At 47.4% G+C, this 13661-nt stretch overlaps 1 protein-coding gene across 1 annotated transcript; it reads right to left on the minus strand.

The window, feature by feature from the left end:
- Nucleotides 1-1067: 1067 nt before the first annotated feature.
- Nucleotides 1068-13257, minus strand: DSTN (destrin, actin depolymerizing factor). The gene is made up of 4 exons (XM_054820702.1): nucleotides 13055-13257; nucleotides 4054-4361; nucleotides 3737-3813; nucleotides 1068-2413 (listed from the first exon to the last, which is right to left on the minus strand). The coding sequence occupies exons 1-4, from the start codon at nucleotides 13055-13057 to the stop codon at nucleotides 2304-2306; spliced, it is 498 nt and encodes a 165-aa protein (XP_054676677.1). The 5' UTR covers nucleotides 13058-13257; the 3' UTR covers nucleotides 1068-2303.
- Nucleotides 13258-13661: the final 404 nt, after the last annotated feature.

Consider the following 13661-nt stretch of genomic DNA (forward strand, 5'->3'; position numbering starts at 1 on the left):
CAAACGTGACACTGTGTCACGTTTCCTTATCACAACCTGGACTTTGGATGGAGACCAGCACTGCAGACACCTAGGCAAGGACGAGCTGTTTATGAGAACGATTACCCACTTGGATGAGCTCAGAGTTGACTGAAACACAGACTAAAAGCACCAGCAGAAAACAATCCAGTTTGCTTCTCTGAAAATCAGAAAGCTTCGCTTTGGTGGATCTCTTTGCATCAGAAAACCTTGTGCTCCCAGCCCTGTGACCCGTGCAGGTGCCAAGTTAGAGCAAGCAGTCAATGCCTGCCTTTAATTAAAGGTTTTAACCATGCAGTGTGGCCAGAGAGGGCACATGCCGAGTTAGGTAATGGACCATGATTTCCCTGGCCCCGCAGATAAACCAGCGCAGAGCACTGCTCTGCTGAGGAGCTGTGGGGACAGCGCAGCTTTCTGTCCCTGCACATCTGGCAAGAGCTCACAGAGGAAGGGACAGCCTGTAACGGCCTGGGCTTCACGGGGCTGGCCAGAGAAAGCTCCCTCAGTTCTTACAGGGAAACCAGCACGAAATAACTGATGCCTGCTGGGTTTCTCCCGCTCAGACTGCAAGTACAAGATATTTCCCAGGAAGCTCCCCAGCGTGTGGAAATTTGGGTCCAAACGCTAAAATGCAGACCATGTGCTGCTGTTAGGGAGCCAGAGCCTGCAGCAGGCTGGCAGTTGCTTAGCAGTGAGAGGGGTGCAGGGCCAAGGAGGGCAGCTCACTTTGCAGACAGATGACCCTGCTTTCCCCCCAAATCCCTCCTCCTCCACCAGCTCTTCCTTCCAGCCTGTCTCCCCATGCCCTTTCTTCCCTGCCCTGAGGAGCACAGGGCACTAGATGTGGAAGGTGTACCAGCTCCCTGAGCGCCCAGCTCATGCTGGGCACCGGCATGCTTGGCCAGGAGCACCGGCCCCGCTGCAGGAGAGCTAATCTGGAGGCTGGAGAGAATCAGTCACTGACCCAGGGGAGGGAAACCCCATTTATTCAGGCTATTTGAATTTGGCACACACAGAACATATCACAGTAACGCACTGGAGGCTAAGGGTTTTGTTTTGTTGTTTTTTTTTTCTTTTTTTCTTTTTCTCTACAGACATACAGGAAAACTCTATGCAACTCCCATGTACACATTACACAAAGGAAACAGCTTTAATCAACCACTGGTGAAACATGGAAGCTTTTAAGATCTCTGTAGCTGGCACAGGAACGTTCTCTACCCCCCCATACAAAAGGCATTTCAGGTCAAACTTTCTAGTAGGTGATATTTCCATGCATTTCTACAGAATTAAAGAAGCTAACAGACAAAAAGCCCAGATCAAGCCGTATTAGTCAGGCTGATTGGTTCTACTAGGTTAAATCAATAGTAATTATTGACAAATGGACCAAGTGACCAAAGACTGGGGCTGAGAATACCACTTTTTAAAATGTGGTTCCTTCTCATTGTACTACCCATAACTGGAGAGCTCCGATAGAAGAATCTGCATTTGTAAAAGCCTCAGAAGCATCTGATCCACTAGGAAGTGTGTATTAGAGAAACTAAGGTAGTTCTAAATTAAACTATGTCAACAGAAAAGCAATTTTTATAGAATCACTCAGGCTGGAAGAGACCTCAAGACACTTCATAACAAGAAAATTGAATCTACAGAACAAGTGAACCTTTAAATATTATTACTGCACCGTGAGTTTACAAGAGAGTGGATTAGGACTATTTCTCCAGAAAAGTGTGTCTATTTTATTTCTATTTAACTTCAGAATTAGCCTTTATTAGTACTGCTCTGCAACTGCAAGCACTAAGAATTTAACCCAGTTTTGGTGCCAACAGGTTGCTTTAGCCTAACTTAAACTACAGTTTTGTATTAAATGGTTACAGGGGAAAAGTTTTTGAGTTTGGCAAATTTGGCCAGTAGCCTCAAAAAGACTGACTGAATTTTGCTTGTTACAATTTAGAAAAGTAAGAACAGGAACCAGGTTGTTCTCACCTCCCCCCCCTTTCATCCCATGATACACTGCTGCATTGGACCAAAATTTTTTGAGACCTTTAGTGTTAATCCACCAGGGACAGTATTGGGCTGGACAACCAATGCAAATATTAATACACCAAGATAAATCCTTAGATTTGATTTATTTATGGTCATTTTTACATACAAGCTACATCTCCAAAATCTACTTTATTCTACAAGACAGCTTCCCTACGGTTAGTGAAACCCTTGCCTAAAATGGTCGCTTTACATAATTGATATATTAAAACATGGAATGCTTGTAGAGTTGTGGCACTGTATGACATCTACACGGGACTTCCTTCAAAAGCTACGACTAGGGAGCCTCCTAGTTTCTCAGCAATGCAAGCTCGGTTGAGGTCCTCTGGCCCATTTGCTTGGCATTCATGCTTTATGCCTAAAAAAAGAGGCAAAACACTCAATAATGCAGTATTTCAACATGCTAGTAATCAAAGAAACATACTTGGTAGTAATATTAGAGGTGGCAATCTGGTCACTCAAGCAGGTAAGTCCTGCCTTAGCTTAGGAATTTGGATGGTTTTCCCCTGGTATGTCACAGAGACATCTGGCTAGACACCAAATATCAACTTAGAAATATCAGGGAGAAAGTTTTCACTAGAACAGTGCTCAGACTGTTAGCCTTTTCATTGCAGGCTATCTTACAAGTGAATCTCTCATTTCTAGTGTTACCCTGGATACGGCAGGTGAGGGAGCTACATGCAAGCACACTAAGATGGCTGATTCATCTCCCGCTGGCTCTGGAGAGGTGGGTAAAAGAATCAGGGTAAGAACCTGAGATGTAGAGACCAGAAAGATTTTGTTGGTCTAAAGAATCAACAGTGGTTTCTTTTTTTTTTTTTTTTTGGAGGGCAGGGAGCCCAACCCAAGCCTGTCTTATGTGGAGAACAGCAGAATTTCTTCAGGATTTCTTTTTTCAACTTCCACACATGCAGCACACAACAGTCTCCTTGGGTAGTTGCAATCCACTGCTGAGCTGTCCTGTGAAGGCTGGCACCGCTCACAATGATCCTGTCAGTCTTGCACGCTGCAAGATTTTGGCCCAGCACAGCATGAGGAACTGAAGGGGGGGGCGGGCAGTGCTATCTGGCTACGAGCCATCGTAATGACCAACTTAGCATGAAATTTCTGAATGCTGCAGCAAGGTGTTTACTCACTGGTTAATGGTGTCCGACAGGCTGAACAGAACTTTGCTTCTCTGCTTGGAGATGCAATGCCTTTTGAAATGAGTAATCACAACTGCATCTCTAAATCAAGTGAATTGTTAATTACTACTACTACAGCACAGTAAGTTTATGAGACTGTGTATTTCAACAGACACAGGGCTGAAAGTCCTCTGCGACAGTGGCAGCTCTGCACAAAATCCAGCTCTATGCTATGAATCTAATGGTTTCTAGCCTGTACAGTGCAGATGTGCTGCTCTATACAGTACAGCTATGGCACCACACATTGCTAAGCCTGCTCTTGTCTTGAGCACAGTTCTAGTGCCTCTAAAATTTAGAGTCAGACAGTGTAAGTTTTAGCCAGAGCTTGTTTTAGCTCTGTCACAGGACATTTCACCTGTGAAGTTCTCATCTCTCACTAGTATCTCAAAAAAAACCTGCCAGAACCCAACCCACAGCAATTAGCCAACAGAAGAAGCCTTGCTGTGTAAGCATTCAAAGGGCACAGCACGACTAGGAGTGTTAGCTGTATTACGTACCTTGAAACTTCTTTTTGATTGCATCCTTGGAGCTTGCATAGATCATCTTACTTTTGAGAGGTGCTTGTTCTGGTGCCCTAGTGGGATACACCAAAAAGAGTGTAATTAGTGACATTCATTATCCAGCATAGACAGAAACAGTATCCTACCGATTACGAACAAGTGATACGTCTCATGGCTCAAAATACAGGCATCAGGCTGTCTGGCTCACTTTAAGCCTGCCATCTTGCAAGCCTGGGCAATACGAATGGTCGGAGACCTCACCCACTGTGCTTGGACTACATGTTAGGAATGAGCAAGTTGGGAAGATGGCTTACCACAAGAAAAACATCAGCTCTTCCTTTTTGGATTCCTTGGTCTCGAAGCTTGCATCATACAAGGCATAACGGCAATCCTTCTCAGGAAGCATCTGCACAAAGTGCTTGAAAGGGTCGGTAACTGTTACACCGACATCTCCCACCAGAATCTCTTTGCCTTCTTCCACAATAATGCACTTTTTGTCTGGACTGAGGCAGAAGATGACAGCCTTCTTCCTCTTCTTAATTTCCTCAGGCGTAGAGCACTTCCGCACTTTCATGTCATAGAAGATACGGCATACCTCATCGGCAACTTGTACTCCAGATGCCTGCAAAGACAAGAGCAAAGACCTCTAGGGCTATCACCGTGAATTTTCACAACTGTATTACTGCACTGCCTTAAATCCAAGCCTAGAGGACAACCAATACTGGTAATAGTTACCAGTGGCTTGAGAGTCTCCTCAGAAAAGGCTGCAGGCCCTCTTTTCCAGGCCAAGTAAAGAATCTGGAGTCTCAATGCTACCCACAGCCAGCTGCCAAACCAAAACTATTCCAAAGAAGGCACAATCCTACTTATATTAGAACATTGTTTTGGGGTAGTTTTACATGCATGTCCACCGCTGGTCCTCAGAGATTCAGTTGCAGCAGATCTTTTGGCATTACAGCAGCTTAATTTTGTTACCCATTTCAGGCTGGCTAGACAATCAAGCCCATGAGGCTCTTCTGTTCAAACGTTCCTAGCCCTTGCTAGCAGCTTTACGAACAGAGGTAAAACGTGGCCAAATTCCACACTTATCACATGGATTTAGTTTAGAGATCAAGGGAGATGTAGCAGGATACTGGGACTGTAGTGGCACAGTTTTTAGCTGAACAAGTCAACTTTCAGAAGTTACTCTGAATTCAGTGTTTTAAGGGGAGAACTTGAAAGCCTAACAGTTAAAGCATCTACTTCCCAGCAGTTCCTCCACCAGTTTTTAAAGCAAGCTGCCTGACTTTTCAACTTCCCCCTCCCTCCTTGAAGTCTGATGAGAAATTCTAGTTACTTAGTGGTATCCCCCTGTGCCAGCTGTAATAAGAGGTGCAGATGCAGCATTATAAATCCAATGTTAAGTGCAGCTGCACAGAATAAGGAGGACAAGACCTAGCAAGAACGACAAGAGGCTGAACTGCATTTTCAGTCTGCTGCTTTTTTTGGGAATGAGACAAGACCAAAGAAAGAGTGGCAGTATAGAAGCATTTGTATCTGAGTTTTGTTCTCAGAGTGCAGCAAAGTTGGAGAGCTTAAAAGCAGCTGTGCAATAGTGAATACTGCAAATATGGGAAGCTATACTGGCCAGCGGACGCTGCTGGAAGGACATCACAGCCAGAGCTGTAAAGACCAAACTGAAGCCTGTCCAACACCCATCTATTTGTTCAAAACACTGCATGTGGTGTAAACAGTGAGATTCCTTTCTAATACTGCTTCTTCCCCCGCTGGTTTTCGGTCTTCCAAATTCAAATTACATTATCCTCAGATACGACAATTCATATCTCAGAAGGAAAATAGCCCTCCTCCCTCTGTGTAAACTGCCACACGTCACTGTTACAAGCACAGTCAGCAATACTAAATTGTCAGGTAAATCATCATGTGAGATGTATCACCTGGAAAAGACTAAAGATTGTTCTTCATTTTGTTTTTCTCTAAGCTCAGCCCCAATACATGTGCTTGATGGATTCATTTTGTGGGGGACATTGCACCTTTTCAGAGTGGAAGTGTTATAAAGAAATGTCAGAGTTCAGCTGCAAACCCAGGAAGATGAGTGGTGAAGGGGAACTTCTTAGTGCTAGCTTTCAAACAGGCTATCCTTGTGAGATGGTTATTGATTGGACAACTACTTAATGTGCATTTATTTTTAAAGCCTTGACCAATGCCTACCATGCAGGACCTCAGATGAGCCCAGATTCTCCTTTTCCTACCAACATCTCGCCTTCTGTAACTTCTAGTGGCTGGCATAGCTTTGCTAACCCAGTGAAGAGAGGTGGCACAGCTGGCAGAATCTATTACCATGGAGTCTGGCATCTAGATCTTGCTGGTGCTGGTCATGCAAAACCAGGGCAATCTCATACAGCAGTGAATCTGAGACAGAAGGTTTTCTCTAGCGTGGAGAACAGTGCTCTTAACTCAAATACAAGGGGACCTCCCTCAAGATTCCAGAATCCCTTGCACTTACTTTGGGACAGGAGAACAGGGAATAAGTCACTGTACCTGAGCCGCCTCGCAGGCAGCCACCCCTCTGCCTATCTCCAATAAGGCAAGGAAAGTAAGCAGAGTAAGCCTATTCCAGGATAAATTCAAGCAAAAGTGCAAACATCGATTCAAAGTGACTCATTGCTATGTCACCTCCTCCATATGAAGAGACTGCACTTTGTCACAGTGTAATTGAGAACTAATGAGGAATAAAGGTCTTTCTCCTCCCATTCCTGTGGTTGGTGTAGGCAAGAGCTCTCTGGGAAGACTCTAAATAATACAGAGTTCCCCTAATAAAGCAAACCGCGCAGCGACTAGAACTATCGCATCATTCACTAAAGACAAATCCACAGTGAGCTCAAGACAATCTTTTTTTCAGCCTGAGGTTTGTCTTCTAATGGCACCTCAGTAGCTGACAACAGGTGTTAAGACTTAGTTTTGGTCACAAAAGAATGAAGATTCTGAGTAGAAAATGCTTAGAAAGCCTGAACTAGTCTAGTAATGGCATAAAAGCAGTTCATATCACCTAGCTCTACCTTTGTTGATTCTTGGTCCACAACAATTAACTCCCCTGCAGCAATTCCTGTTGCCAAGAAGTTAACTCTGAAAGAAGAGGTTAATGCCCAGCAGAGAGCCAGAAGCAAGCAGCAATGGAGCTGCAGGTTGATGCAAACTGTGCAGTCAAGAGCATAGGCTTGTGCTACTGCACAGCCAGAAACATGTCTCCAAGTTGGGAGACAAGTTGTTTCCTTATAAAGAAACTGAGCACTGCTGGCAAGTCAGTTCAGATTCCAAAAATGTTGAGCGTATTTAGTCTGGAAACTCAAAATTCACTTTTAAACTGCAGCTGATAACTGAGACTGACCAGAAGCTGAAGGGACAATAGCAAGAACTAGATTTTTTAGCTTTCCAAAGCAAAAGGCTGTTAGTAGCTGGTGCTACTCCTTTTCACAGCTGCTGTACAACCCCTGGATTCATCAAACAGGCTGACATTAGCAGCCATTATATTGCTAGGGACAATGCAGATTTGTTCCATCTGAGAAAGCCCTATAGCTCTGTCACAGAATGGGTTGCAATGAACCCATAAACTCCTGGTGCAACTAATTGCTTCCAAAAAGAGGATCTAGTTTTGTAACTGTAGGACTCCCTCTCCAACCCTGGCTTTGTGAACATACTTAAAAAGGAAAACAAAAACAAAAAACCAAACCCTAGGCAGCTTTTGTTGTAAGGTGGTTGCAACCATTCTGTGTAGGGCAGCAACAGGATGACTTTTAAGAGCACTGGAACAAGAAGAAATGCCACACTCATAAATACATGTCCTCAATTAACATTTTAACTGTGTCTCTGATGATTTGTCCAGAAGAATAGCTGGTGAGAAGCCTCCACCCCACCAGTAATGACAGAATAAACATTTATTTGCTAGTCTGGATTTTCTCTCTTTGGCCTAATATCACTCTGCTCAGAGGATTCAATACAGCACGTTCATTATATTTTGTGCATCCTGGCTTGAATACTGCAGGGCTACAACAGCTAGCCTGGTTTTGTTCCTTTTTTCAGTATAAAAGCAGTTATCCAACTCTGGACTGATACATGGGTGGCTGTTCATTGAGCAGTACTTGTGAGATACACAACCATCAGCTGGTGACATTTTGTTGCAGGGGACAGAACAACCTCGTAACACAGGCAAGGCCAACTTAAAACCATTCTCGGGACACAACTGCAGAGAAATGACTACATTCAAGCGGCCAGCCTGTTTCTATAGGTGCCGAGGACCATAACTGCAGGGCCTGTTAACCTCACTGAAACAAGGCAGCAGCAAGGAGGTAAGCCACCTAATTATCAGATGGAAAAATGATGCCAGTACCGCATATTCAGGGAGACATTCAGGCAAGAATGGACAGAGTAAGTTTGTCTGAGGGAATCAGCAAAAATGAGTTCTCCCCCAGTACCTCCATGCAACTATTGCAAAGGTGGCATGTCTTGTGGGCAGCGTTGCCTCGTACATTGTTCTGGAGCGCTTACACCAGTAGGCACATGAGGTAATGGTTGCATTAAATGCCTTGTCAGCATGCGCTGCAGTAACACAGTGGCTCTTATTCCCTACACAAAGCCACCGTTCCTGCCTTAAGTGCAAAGCACTGCAGAAGTCTTGCGAGAGCAGAATGCCGTCCCTACACAGGGCAGCCCAAAGAGAGAGCCTTCTGTCTAGCAGGCTTCCAACTGCAAGAGCCGTCCCCAGCTGCCTCCACTAATAGCTTCCAACATTTTGCCTCCATCGTCAAGTACTCTACAACTGAAATTTAATCTAAATGAGGGAAGACTGAAGAATAATCCAAAGCTTTCTCAAGAAAATCCCCATATACAGAAAGCCATTTCAGGAGCGAGACACATGCCAGACGCCTGATAAACTGGATTTGTGACAAGCCTGCATTGAAACACAACTTTGACATAATGAAATTTGTCTTCTTTTTTGTTAGGAAGCACTGTGAACTCCAGTATTTTCCTTGATTATTTAAAATACTTTACCTCAGAAAAGTATTTGTTCCCTCCTCAACTGTAAGACAGCCAAAAAGACTTTTAAACGAATTACTTAGTTTGGCTCAAGACAAGTTTGAAGGACTAAATTTGTTTTTAAATATTGAAGATTTTACAATGTGGGTTTTTTTCCCATGATGAGAACCTAAGAGCCCTCCATGGCGGTGCCTGTGTGCATCTCACCTACAGAGACGTTTCAAGAACCAGTTCTTGACTTGTTTTGTTTGGGAACCATGCACACACACTGTATACACCAGCGTGGACTATCCACAGCTACTCAAGTGGAAACTTTTGCTTCTTGGAAAACCCTCATCAATTTTTCCAGAATTTGACACCAAGAACTTATTAAAGTATGCCTTGTTTAATTGCAAAGGCAGATTTGAGAACCCTGTGCTCCCACATTTACTAGTCACGTTACTGCCATATATTTGGTTCTCAGTTTCTTCAGCAAACACCTTGCTCCCCTATGCTTGGCATACCATCCCTCCCATCTACCTTCAAAATCCCCTGCCGCTGCCAGAACTGCCTGCGTAACCATGTGGCATTTCCATCTGACTCAGTAACGTGCCATAGTGCAACTCTGTGACAAATATTTTTTCAATTAAAGCTATTACCACCCGACTGTTCTGGGACAGCAGCCTTCACAAAGCTGTCCCTTACACTGCTATGCAATACCCTGGGACATCATCAGCACCTAGACCTTGAAGGGAAAACTAAGCCAAGTTAGTTGTGAGAGCACCTAGTAGAAAGGAGGGTCACACGGCCCGGCTGCAGCTAACAGACTGGGAGTAGATTTTGCCAAATCAGGCCTCTGAGAAGGTGTCAGCTATGGCCGACAAGCCAACTGAAAATGCGGGTAGTTAAAAATACAAGGATTTTAAATACTGCTTTGCTTTTAATCTTTTGTTTGAGCACTCAAGAAAACCCATCTGATATTACCACCCCCACTTTACTGAGTATGAAAGGAGGCAAAGCGTGGAGCAACTAGTTTAACTTCACCCCAAAGACCAGCACCAGTGTGGGAGCACCAATGACTCTCCAAGTCCCTGCAGGCCCATGTCCTCTGCTACCTACCGCTGGACAGACACCTCCGTTTACATCAGGCAGCCCATGCATCTGAAAGTCCAAAGCTTCAATTCAGATCTGAAGCATGATAGGAAACATAACTAACTGCCTTTTTACTGCTGTTGTGTAAGAGGCCATTATTTGCACACCATAAACCAGCAAGAAGTACAGAGTTATTTGCATATCACTTGTAGGCAGATCTTGCCAGCTAGAGTTTTTTATTTTGCATTATTTGGTCTCTTTTTTGTGGGGAAGGAATTAAAAATCTATTCAGCTTTCTCCCCCCCCCCCCCCCAGTAAGAATGGTAATTGGCTAGATGAGGAGTGATGAGTAAAAAAGCAATTATAAAAAAAGCAGAAAAAACCTCTCCCCTGAATTCCTGGAGGTCATTTCCTCAGCTTTCAGCCAAAGAGGAAATCATCACCTTCTCTGAGCTACCATGAAGTTCACTCCTGATACAATTATCAAGGTAGGTAGAACAAGCAACACACGCAAAAGGCAACCCCAGCAACACTGCTGAAAAACAGGAACCGTGGTAGCCAGTAGGAGGGCAGAAGTTTTGAGTAGTACCCATTCCTGTGTTGAAACACATGTTTTTAAGGTAATGCGAGTGTAAGCTGGTACACAACAGGACTCTTGCAGGAAAGCAAAGCTTCTTAGAAACACACTCAGCAGGGAAATCAGCTATTATGAGCCTAAGTGTCCCTAAGAATTTTCTTGTGGCCCTCCAGGCACCTACAGCAACCTAAAGCTTAAACTTCACCCTTAAAAACAGGCTTTGGAGGCCTGCTCTGGGCATCCCAGATTCTCATTACTGAGGTATCCTTCCTGGAGATCGCTGTGAATACTGAACAGTCAGGCGAGCGAAAGGCTCTGAACAGCTTTACATGCAAGTTCTGGCTGTCTGCAGGCTCTCCGGCATGAGATCGCTTAGGTCAGCCCTTGCTCCCAGCAGGAGCCTCTTGATAGCGATATTCTGACAAGGCAAGTAGGAACACGCCAAACACCCACACTACCAATCGCCATGAGGCTGTCATCTTGTATATGAGGCATATGTACCTTGTAATTACACAGATTTGGGAATAGTATTAACTAACAACCAAGAAAAATAATTTGCACGGTTCTCCGAAGACCATGGACTCATTTAATCCAGTAGCAAAGAAACTGAACCTTGTGGCAAGACACAAAAGCAGAAAATCCAATGCTCTTTTGATACCAAATGATGCCCTCCTGCTGGCATTACTGTACTTTGCCAGAAGGCCTACACTCTTTGCCCAAAAGCAAGTTCATTTGCAGCAACTGGAAAGCATCTTAAAAAAGCCAACCCAGACCCTGTTCCAAAAAGGAGATCGCTATGAGAAATACCAGTTTTGACTGACTGGGGAATTCTCTGGTTCCGAAGCAAGATGAAGCCTGACATACTGAGTAGTCATTCTAAACTAGGTTTGCGTACTGCAGAGGTGGTAGCTAGCTTGTTCAGACAAGCCTATTTTAAACAAGAGCTGCCAAGTCTTGTCAGACTTTTAGCAGCTTTGTCTGCAACTCCCATTAGCTCTGCTCCATGCCGCAGACCAGCCATAGATGCTTCAGCTCGGGCATTATAGGAAGCAGGGAGATTAGTAGCACATCTGTCTGACGGGCTTATACAGAATAAAAGTTTATTTACTGGATATATCACATGTCCGAGAAATTAATGGTAAATACCACAGGAAAGCCTCAATATGTAATCCCTCTACTAAAGGCAAATAACTGAGGCAAGTGCATCAAAACACATGTTTGTTGCTGGACAAGTGTTTGTGCATGACTCAAGGAAAAACAGGACAGCAGTTAAAACTGTGTAAGTGAAAAACCCAAGTGAATTTGTCAGTCCCAGTAGCCTGAGTTAAACGGGGATGCAAACTTTTAGTGTGGGCAAACCGACAGAAAATGAACCACCATGAAGCACAGCAGCTATTTGGTCTATTCTGCCCCATTTATGAAAGGGGTCCCCTGGCATCTGTTTTGAAAGCCAGAGAAAATAGGCAAGTCAGCGTGTATATTTAATACATTTCTATGTTTCCTGTTTTCCAGCATTATATCTTCTCTGAGCAAAGAAGCAAGACAAAAAAAAAAAAAATATAACTCAAGCCCCTGCAGCAAATGCCTTAAAATTCAAGATTCTTTGAGGGGTCGTTGCAAAAACATGTTTGTTACAACCAGCGTTCTCCTTCCGCCGCTTTTGCTTCTCCCCTTTTGTTTGCTTACGAGGACTGCTGACTCCAACCGGGCCTGATTAAGACCGGCCTGGCCCCGACAGTCTGCCCACCAGGGACGGCAGAGCAGGGCGGCCGAGGCGAGCACCCGGTCCTCCCGCCAGCCCTCAGGGCTGGCGGGAGGACCGGGTGCTCGCCTCGGCCGCCGCATTCCGCCTCGGAGCCGCCGCCGTTTTCTAGGCCAGGCCCGAAACCCCTCGCCTTTGGGGAAGATGGCTCCCGCCCGGGGCCGACCGTCGGGGCGGATGCGGCTGAGGCCGCGCTTCCTCCCGAGTGAGGCAGCCCCCAGGTTCCCGGGGAGGTGCGTGTGTGTGTGTGTGGGGGGGGAGCCTTTCTGCCAGGCTGCGACCTAACCCCCACGCAGCCCCTCGCGTGGGGTGAGCCACCGCCCCTCTTCCCTCCCCCCCTCCCCCCACGGCCGCGCCCTGCGGCATGGGGAGGGGCGTGCATCGCCCCGCGGCGGCCGCCGTCCACCCCCCACCCCCCCCCGGGCTCTTCCCGCCTAGCTCACTCTCCTCACCGCCCCCCCCCCCCACCTCGGGTGAAATGGAGGCGCCCGCCCCTAGCGCCTGTGTGCGGCGCGGAATGCACCATCGCCTCGCAGAGGGAGGACGAAGGAGAGAGGACAGTTCCATGGGGGGGGGGGGAAGTAACCTTCCGCCGCCTCATGGCGGGATGGGGGGAGGGGGAAGGGAGAAGAACGGATCCGCCGCCTCAAGTTCGAAGGCGAAAGGAAAGCACCGGGGGGAGATAAGAAGGAAAAGGGGGCGCGATACCATCGTGCCGCCGGGCACAGCGGAGGCACCGTCCGGAGCGCAGGCCGGGATGCGGCGGGCGGTACCAACCACCCCCCTCCCCCCTTTCCCCGGGGATAAAGGCGGAGGAGGGGGGGAGGGGGAGAAGCGTAACGGCCTGCTCCCCCGGCGATGCCCGGCTCCCTACCATGGTGTCGGCGGGGCGCGGCGGGCGGCGGAGCGCGGTGCGGCAGCGGCTGCTCCTCTCGGATGCTGGGCGCGGCGCGGGCTCCGGCAGCAGGAAGGGAAGCAGCGAGGGCGCGAGCCGGGCGGAAACGCTGTCGACGTCACGGCCGCCGTGCCCGGAGGAGGAAGCGGTTGCTATGGTGGGAGCCCTGCGTGGCAACGCCCCGGACCGCGCGCACGCGCCTGCCCACCCGCACGCGGGGGGAAGGGAACCTACGCAGCCACAGCCCCCCTCCCGTCCGGCCGAGGGAGTGGGCTGCCCAATCACAGGGGGAACCTCCGGGTGATTGACGGCGGCTACGCGCCGACCGGCCAATGGCGGCGGCCCCTCTGCGAGGCGGGGCGGGATTACCTGCCCCAAGGTGTGCCTCGGGGGGAGGGCGGGGAAGCGCTAAGGGAAGAGTTGGGGGGCTGAGGGAGCCCGGAGGGAAAGCGCGGGGGGCGGCTGCCAGGGAGGGTTGGGGGTGCTGGGAGGGGGGCGAAGGGGATTGAGACAGTTGTAAGGGGGACGGGAGCGATTGAGGGGCGACAATCAAGGGGAAGCCGTTGGAGGGGCAGCGCGGGGGCGG

The sequence above is a fragment of the Grus americana genome, chromosome 3 (assembly GCF_028858705.1).
Source record: "Grus americana isolate bGruAme1 chromosome 3, bGruAme1.mat, whole genome shotgun sequence".
NCBI classification, from domain to species: Eukaryota; Metazoa; Chordata; class Aves; order Gruiformes; family Gruidae; genus Grus; species Grus americana.